Source organism: Cebus imitator, unplaced genomic scaffold (genome assembly GCF_001604975.1).
Source record: "Cebus imitator isolate Cc_AM_T3 unplaced genomic scaffold, Cebus_imitator-1.0 Scaffold292, whole genome shotgun sequence".
Classification (NCBI taxonomy): Eukaryota; Metazoa; Chordata; class Mammalia; order Primates; family Cebidae; genus Cebus; species Cebus imitator.
In genome coordinates this window covers 1,604,866-1,614,698 of record NW_016107607.1, presented here as the reverse complement: position 1 = coordinate 1,614,698, position 9,833 = coordinate 1,604,866, and the positions used below count along the sequence as shown (strand labels likewise).

The following is a 9,833-nucleotide window of genomic DNA, read 5'->3' as shown; positions in this document are numbered from 1 at the left end:
AGGTGGGTGTTGAACAATGAGAACACATGGACACAGGGAGGAGAGCACTACACACTGGGGTCAGTTGGGGGGAAATAGGGGAGGGATGGTGGGGGGTGGGGAGTTGGGGAGAGATAGCAAGAGGAGAGATGCCAGATGTAGGTGATGGGGAGGAAGGTAGCAAATCACACTGCCACATGTGTACCTATGCAACAATCTTGTATGTTCTTCACATGTACCCCAAAACCTAAAATGCAATAAATAAATAAATGGGGAAAAAAAAGAAATCACTTGAAATCTCTGTTCAGGGCTTTTACTTAGATTTTTTTTATAACACAATAGAAAAAAATTTTCTCCTCATTGCACCCTTAGTTTCTCAGAAACTTTGCTTTTTTACATCATTCTTTCTTCACTATAGGATCATTCCTGTCAGTCTTCAAGTATTTGGACATCTTAGAAAAAACCTTCATCCCACATTCTCCTCCAGTTTATGCTCACTTTCTCTGCTCTCCTTCAAAGCAAAATTGTTTGAAAGAAGTATAAACACACATTGCCTTCATTTTCCTCATCTCACAATACTACCAGTATCTGTAATTCCAAAACTTCTCTTCTAAGTCACTTTTGTCTGACTGACTCCAATGGTCACTTCTCTGTCCTCATCGAGTTTAATGCAGCAGTAGTAAACACAGTTGATTTCACCTTCTTTTTTGACATACTCTTTTTCTCTTGGCTGCTGTGACACGCATATTCTTGATTTTCTTTTTTATGTTTCTCTGGCTACTCCTCTGAGCCTCCTTAATAGGTTTCTCTATAGAGAGGCAACTAAGAGCACAGTCTCTCTCAAGTCATGCTGTCCAATATGGTAGCCACTAGTCACATTGTGACTATTACACTTAAATTAATAAAATTAAATTAAATTAATAAAATTATTTAATAAAATTAAAAGTAATAATTCAGTCCCTCAGTCCCATTAGCCATATTTTAATTGTTCAACAACATGTGACTAGCAACACATTAGACAGCAACACAGAGAATATTTCCATCGTTGCAGAAACTTCCGTTAGATGGTGTTGCTTATATCAGACTTCTATCTGCCACTCCACAGCTGAATGGCCTTAGGTAAGTCACTTAATCTCTCTTAACCTCAGTTTCCCTTTCTGTAAATAAGTCTAATAATATCTTTTTTATAGATTGTGGCTAAGATGTAATGAGGTCATGTACTTATAGTGAGTGCCATATAGGAGTTTGCTGTTATTTTCCAATCTTTATGTGAATAATTTCCCATTACTTAGGCTGGGCTCTCTTCTCTTTTCACTTAACTCTTTCGCCCTAGCTAAATTCATCTTGGATAAGTCTCTTTACCTTTCTGTAAATTTATCATCCTCATCATAAGATGAAGGTAATCACGGTGCCTATTTCCCATTACTTTAAATATCATCTATGTACTAACAACTCCCAATTTCTAAACTCAAGATCAGATACCTCACTGAGCTCCAGACTGCTTGTTTGACATCTCCACTTGGATTTCTCACACAGGTATCTCCAAAACCTATCTAAAACTGAGTTTTCTTCTCTTTTCCCAATCCCAGCCACAGTTGCTTCTCCTCTACTCTTCCCCAATTTCAGACATCTCTTCCATACCCATATCACATCTATCACCTGTACAATTGATTATATATTTAAAATATCTTTTGAAACAGTATACTTTCCCCAGCTCCACTGTCACCTTTGCTACCCTCATGCTTTGCCTAGACTATGGCTCAGCATCCTGACTGGCCTCCCGCTTCCACTCTCGTCACCATCCCCATAGCCATTCTCTATAACACTGCCAGAGGAAACTTCCTAGAATAGAAATCATGTCTTATCTCTCCCATTCTTCAAACCCTGCAATGGTTTCTCATTACAGTTAGGATAAATTACAAAGCCCTTTAAATTCTGACTATGGCCTATATCTCTGAGATCATCTATTTACTCTTTCCATTACTGACTTTCTGCTTCAGCAAAACTGGCCTTAGAGTAGTTCTCAAATACAACACATGCTTTCCCACGTTAGAACCTGTATGGCATTCTACCTCCTTTGTGTCGAACTCTCTTCTTTCTGTAGTTCACTTGGTTAAGCCTACCCACCCTTCAGGTTTCTTCTGAAATGTCACCTTCTTTGAGAGGCCTTCCCTAATTCTCCTCCAATTTAAGTCAGATGCTCCTCTAGAATTCTCTCACCAAACACTGTCTCTTCCTTCATATCATTTATCAACACTAATTAGGCACCATGAGGACATCTACCATTTTTATAACCACCGAAGTTCCTGTCCCTCATAGCACAGTGTCTGCCTGCGAGTCAGAAAACCTAGGATGTATGATCTTGGCAAGTCCTTTTCCAGGCCTCACATTCCCTGTCTTTACATTGAGGAGGCTGGATTCAATTTATTTGCTCAATAAGCCTCTGTTGAAGATGAAAAAGGACACACAAGGTCTCTGCCAACATGAAGCTTACATTCTAATAGGGAACACAGGTAATCAAATAAGCAAAGCTAATAACTATAGATTGTGATTAGTGCTACAAAAGATACCAAAAAGATGCTGTGATAGAAATGTATGATGGTGGGGAACTTTAAGGTGGTGACATTGAAGATAAAAGATAATAAAGAACAAGCCAAACCCAAATGATAGCTAAAATCTATTTTGTTTGGACGTTCTATGATTCTGTATAAAATATGCCACATATAGCTAAATATGCCAAGCAGCGTAAAGGAGAAAGCTGCCTCATTAAAACTGGCAACAAGGGCTTTGTGCTCACAGTGCAGAGATATGAGTCTTATTCTTCCTCTTAGGATAATATCAGTAGATGAAATCAACCCCACAGAATTGTTTTAAGAAACCAATATGGTAATGAATTTAAAGTTCATAGCACAATCACCATAATGAATGTATACAACATTTTTAAGGCCTGCAAATTCTGGATTGTAGTTACTTATGTTGGAGAGGCACAGAGATGTAATTGGGCAGGATATACAAAGATTCAAACATATTGGTATGGTTTTATTTTCTAAGCTGGAATTCAAATCTCAGCTCTGCCTCTCTACCAACTGAGTGAGTGAAATTAGGCAAGCTACGTAACTTTAAGTAGCTATTTAATCAGTGATAGGTACGTGGATGTTCACTGTATTATTCCATATCTTTTAAAACATTTGAAGTATTGTATAATAATTCTAAAATTTAATTAATATGATGCCTATGCAAGCATTCAATAAATGATAGCTATTATTATTACATAATGATTACAGCACCTAAGTAACGGTTAAAAGCTAGGGCAATGGAGACTCCCAGGCTTGGATTTAAATCCTGGTTCTGCCAATTACAAGCTCTGTTCCCTTGGGCAAGTTAATAATCGCCTTCTCAAGAATTTTGCTCCTTCAGTTATTCTCTGTCTTCCTGTCATCAAGGGTTAAGTAAAATAATACATGGCATATAGTAAATGCTCAAAGACATATTAATCATTATTAACATGGTTTTTATTCTCCTCAATCCCATGCACAGAAAAAAGAAAAAGAGGAGAAAATGAATGGAAAGGATAAAGTGGATCTCCCATTCTCTGCCCCCTCCCTTTCTATTTGCTAAAGGAAGATGGCATATGCTGAAAACTGTTCTTTCCAAGAGAAGCCAGATGAGGTCCTTAGATAGCAAGCCTGCCTGGGAGTTGCAGATGAGAATTGCCAGATGTAGGTGATGGGGAGGAAGGCAGCAAATCACACTGCCATGTGTGTACCTATGCAACAATTTTGCATGTTCTTCACATGTACCCCAAAACCTAAAATGCAATAAAATAAATAAATGGGAAAAAAATAAAAATAAAAATAAAACCAGAATTTGTATAGTTACAGAGCTAACTTAAAACAAAAACAAAAAGAAAGAGCTTTGGCTCCAAGCTAAAACACAACAAGGCAGATCTCAGGAACATTCTAATCAGGGTCTGAAATCAAAGTAGACTTACAATAAATGGATAAAAGTTAAGAATTTTTTTAAGAATTGTTATTGTAAATTACAGACTTTTACCTTTTAAAGTTGCTGGAGTCGAAATATTATTTGAAATCAGCAATAAAAATGAAATGCTATTTAATCCTTTTCATAATTATTGAAATGCATATTAAAAGAAGATACCAAAGTAGAAGAAATTAGAATGCTGACTATCCCCAAAACCGAGAAGGCTATGGGATATCAGGCAAACTCATACTATGGGTTGGAGAATAACTTAGTAAAGTCTCTTTAGGTTGCATTTAATTCATCAGTGACTTCTGAAAATTTAAAGTAACCATTAACCCAATCATTCCAGTCCTAGGAGTTTGTCCTACAGATAAGCTAGTATGCTAACACATATACATAAAGTTATTCTATGAAATATGTTTTGGAAAAGCCAAAAACTGGAAGCAACCTAAATGTGCATAAAGAAGTGGTCAATAATTATATGATTCAGTCATTCAACAAATATTCAGTACTACTTGGAACTGTTTAAGCAAGCACTGGGGAGACAGCAGTAAATAACAGAGGCAAAAATTTGTGCCCTCACAGAGAATGTTATTATGTTATCCCTACAACAGAAAAATGTGGCACACCTAAAATGTAGAAGGAAGATCTATAAACATTGATAGCTTTTCAAGAGATGTGAATAAGTGCAAAACCCATGGTGCAGAACAGTATAGCTAGATAGATAGTTAGAGAATTATATAATATAATCTCAATTGGAAAAAATATTTTATATTTATTAAAAACTCTGAAGAATATAAAACGAACTTAATGTTTACTTTGGGGAATGGGATTGAGGCCAGAAAAAAAAACCTGATTTTAAGTTTTAAACCTTTATATATGTATTGTTTTATTTTGTCACTTACATGAATTATTTTTATTAAAAATAATGATCTGAAATATACTTTTGGTTTGGCATTTTTCTGGTTATCCATTGCTGTATGACAAACTACTTAAAAGCACAGCAGCTTAAAAAAACATTTTATAATATCTCATGGTTCTGTGGATCACAATTTGTTCAGAGCTCAGGTGGACAATTCTTCTACTTCAAATGGCATTAACTGGTGTCATTCAGTGATATTCAGTTAACCGGTATGAAGGGTTCAGAACAACTTCACTTGCACGTCTAATGCCTTGGTAGGAATAGCTGTACTAGCTGAACTTTTCGGTCTTTAAGTATCTCTTGGAATTACCATGTGGTCTCTGCAGGATAGTCAAACTTTTTAAATGATGACTCAGAGCTCCAAGAAACCAAGATGAAAACTGCAAGTTATTTAGAGCATAAGCCTTGAATAAGCTTCATGTCACTTCTGTCATACTCTATTTATCTTTTATAATGAATCTAATTAGAGTATTAAGTCTAATGCTCTAATTAGATTTAATTAGATTAACTTAAAGCAGCTATAGGCCAGTGAAGATTTTGGAAATAGGAATTGGAAATAGACTCAGCTTCTCTATGGGAAGAGTATCAAGAAATTTGTGGCTATATTTAATCCAATGCAGGCATCAAGATCAGTGCCTTAATGTAAGTTGTATCTTTGATCATTCAAATCAGGACTAAAAAGTAGTGTGGATGGTTTAGGATAACTTGAATGTAAACCTAGAAAAAGATGGGTTGAAGACATGAGTGTGATCTATTCATACTGAAGGCTACAAAAAGCCTATCACAGTATCAGAGTGATAAATCCTTTTTACTTACTCTGACGGGTTAATAATGCCTGCCTCTATTCTTCTCCCTACCTTCTTCATCTCTCTGAACCATGTCAGGGTGAAAAGCTTGTTCCTTGGTAGGGACCATGTCTTTTTTTTTTTTTTTTTTTTTTGGCTCTGTGTATCTCCCTTCCCAAGTAGCTGGGACTACAGGTGCATAACACCATGGCCAGCTCATTATTTTTATATTTTGTAAAGTGAATCTTTTACCATGATTCCCAGGCTGGTCTGGAGCTCCTGGGCTGAAGTGATCCACCCATCTCAGCTTCCAAAAGTGCTGGAATTACAAGCATGAGCCACTGTACCCAGCCCAGAACCACCCATTTATGAACTAGTCCTTAAGTGGTGATTAGGGCAGAAAACAAGGCTGGTAAACTCCATGCAAATCACATATCCAACTTTTTACTTTGCTATTTTACCTTAGTCAAAATAGAATCATAACAACTCATTCCATAAAGCCAATATTGCCTTAATACCAAAAGTCAATAAATACATCACAAGAAAAGAAATATACAGGTCAATATCCCTAATAAATATAGATACCAAAACCCCTAGCAAAATGGTAGAAAACTAAATCCAGCAACATATAGAATGCATTATACATCATGACCAACTGTGATTTATCCAAGAAACTCAATATTGGTTTAACATGTGAAAATCAATCAATGTAATGTACCATATTGAAAGGATAAAAGACAAAAATTACATGATCATCTCAGTAAATGAAGAAAGGGCATCTGATTAAATCCAGCACCCTATCATTATGAACACAATCAGCAAACTAGGAATAGAAGGGAACTTCTTCAATCTAATAAAGTTCATCCATCTATGAACAAAACATAGCTAACATCAATGCTTAATGATTAAAAAAAAAAAAAACTGGATATTTTACCACTAACACCAGTGATAAGAATCTCCATTCTCACAAGCTCTATTCAACATTGTCCTGGAAGTTCTTACAAGGGCAATTATGCAAGGAAAACAAACAAAAGACATCCAGCTTGGAAAGGAAGAAGTAAAACTTCCTTTATTCTCAGATAACATGATGTTGTATCTAGAAAATTTTAAGGAATACACTTAAAAATTATTAGAATTAATAAAGGAGTTCAGCAAGGTTGCAGGATACAAGGCCAACATGCAAAAATCATTTGTACATATACTTTTCAATTTACAGTAGGGTTACATCCCAAAAAACTCATCATAACTTGAAAATATTGTAAGTCAAAAATGCATTTAATATGCCTAACCCACTGAATGGAATAGCTTCACCTAGCCTACCCTAAAGGTACTCAGAACACTTATAGGGTTACAGTTCAGCAAAACCATCTGGCAACACAGTATGCTGTAGGGTATGCATTTTTGAAGTACAGTTTCTACTAAATGTGTATCAGTTTTTCATCATTGCAAAGTTGAAAACTCATGAGTCAAACCATAGTAGGTTGGGGGACCATCTGTATTTCTGTATAATAAAAATAAGGAATCTTAAATAAAATAAAAGTATAAAACAATTCTGTGTTAATAGGCTTGCTTTATTTATTTAAAAAAAGATAAAAATCCTTATAAATAAAATTATCTAAATAAGTAAAAATGTTCTACACTGAAAATGACAAAACATCATTCAAAGGAATTGAAAGTGACCTAATTAAATGAAAAGTCATCTCACATTAATGGATTGGAAAACTTCATATTATTGAGGGAGCAATACTCCCCAAACTAATCTACAGATTCAACACAATTCATATCAAAGTATCAGCTTGCTTTTGTGTAGAAATTGACAAGATAAATCTAAAATTCACCTGGAAATGCAAAATAATCAGAATAGTCAAAACAGTATTAAAAGAGAAGGAAGCCTCATATTTCTGAATTCAGAACTTACTACAAAGCTATGATAATTAAGACACTGTGGTACTGGCATAGAAATACACATATGTATCAATGGAATAGAATGAAGAATCCAGATATAAACCCTTACATTTATGGACAATGGATTTTTCAACAAGGCTACCAATACCATTCAATGAGGGGAAATAATAGGCTTTTCAAGAAATGGTGCTATAACAACTGGATATTCACATGCGAAAGAATGAATATAGACTTATACCTCATACCACTTTCAAAATTAACTCAAAACAGAACAAAGGCCCAACTGTAAGAGCTAAAATTATAAAACTCTTAGAGAAAAACCTAGTGGTAAATCTTTGTGACCTTGGACTTATCAATGTATTCTTATATATGACATCCAAAACATATGCAAAAAAAAAAAAAAGAAAAAGAAAAATAGATAAATTAGATTTCATCAAAATTACTTTTGTACTTCAAAGAATGTCATCAAGAAAGTGAAAAGACAACCTACAGAATGGGACAAAATATTTAAAAATCATATATCTGAAAAGAGGCTTACAATAATACATAAAATACTCTTACAGCTCAATGACAATGACAACACCAATAACAAATAACCCAGTTAAAAATAAGCAAAGGATGGCCAGGTGCAGTAGCTCATGCCTGTAATCCCAGTACTTTGGGAGACAAAGGTAGGTGGATCACCTGAGGTCAGCAGTTTGAGCCAGGGTGGAAACTCCCCCACACACACCCTGTCTCTACTAAAAATACAATTAGTTGGGCATGGTGGCACGGACCTGTAGTCCCAGCTACTCAGGAGGCAGAGTCAGGAGAATTGCTTGAACCTGAGAGGTAGAGGTTGTGGTGACCTGAGATCACGCCACTGCACTCCAGCCTGGGCGATAGGGGTAGGCTCCATCCCATCCATCTCCCCCCCAAAAAAAAAGTTCTGGAATTGAATAGTATTGATGGTTATACAACATTGTGACTACACTAAAACCTGCTAATTATACACATTAACAAGGTATATTTTATGGTATGTGAATTATATATCAACAAAACTGTCATTTTCAAAAAGTAGAATCAGTCCCACAACCAAGTAGGAAAATGTGCTCAATCTTTAGCTTTTACCCCAGCTAGCAGGACTAGTGGCTTGCTTCCCTTTCTTCAGCAACTGCCCCAGTATTTACTCATTTCTTTATCTATGGCAGAAATATTAAATTTACCAGTCAACCTTGCCCTGAGTGAAGAACGCTGAACATTTGAGCATCCACACTTGTTACACCATCCCTCATGTTATGTTTTCATAGGTAACAACTTTCTCAAAAATGAGTCAAGCAAGACTCAAAAAATAATCTGAGGCAACAGAGAGAAAGGGAAGTATTGGAGTATAAGCTATATGTGGTTGGATGGCCTTGCTGTTCCCAAATCCTTTTGTAAAATGGAGAATACCCAAGGATATCTAGACATTCCCTCTCCTACTCTCTTTCATCATGATAGGGTGGGGGAATATTTTTGAAGTCTTCCAATTAGAGTCTAATCTATTACTAACTCACAGTAGTGAAACTGAGCCATTCTCAGTGAGAATTGGCAACCAGAGAATGGTTCTGGGCTACTTCTGTCATCTACTCTAACAGCTCTTACTGTTAGAAACAATTTTGAATATTTATCGAGGTTCCTCATGTTTCAGGTAAACTAAATAACTTCATGTTACATGTTCAGTGAAGACTGACAAGAGATGATACTATTGATTTACATTTGGAAAACGGTGCCTAGAAGGAAACACTAATAGGAACTAGGATTTATTCAGAAGATGGCAGATCATTAGTATCCAAGCATTTTAAATCCCTCTGAAGGTAGGGTTTCCTTAAACTGGTCAAAGGTCTATGGGCAAAAGTACATAAATGGTATGGAGAGATAGTTAAAGAAGGGGAATTTATATCCAACTCTTGTGAGTTAAGCCACCACTTCCCATAAGCTAACACAGTAAGAGAGATTCAGACAAGTACCACCAGCAGAGTCCCCTCCAAGTGACAAAGCACTTTGGAAAACAGATTTCCCATGAACCATCATTGCCATCTGCCCAGGCCACCTTACCTAACTGAAATTGATTGGAGACATTCCCACATGTTTGCATTATCTCCGGGCTATTCCATCCTAAAGGGTATAAGGCACAGCCTGAGCTTATCAGCAGCCCTAGAAAGAAAGCATATACACAGGTAGAAAAAATGTAACATCTTCTGTCACCACAACATTCCCTTTGGATTAGCTCAGCTCAAATT

General features: G+C 36.0%; 1 protein-coding gene across 1 annotated transcript in view; it reads right to left on the bottom strand.

Annotated features, from left to right (window-relative positions):
* LHFPL1 (LHFPL tetraspan subfamily member 1) overlaps positions 1–9,833 on the bottom strand; it is a 52,886-nt gene that overhangs the window by 23,572 nt on the left and 19,481 nt on the right. The window contains exon 3 of the mRNA XM_017502125.2: positions 9,649–9,747. Within this exon, the coding sequence (XP_017357614.2) occupies positions 9,649–9,747 (99 nt within the window). The remainder of the gene's footprint in view (positions 1–9,648; positions 9,748–9,833) is intronic.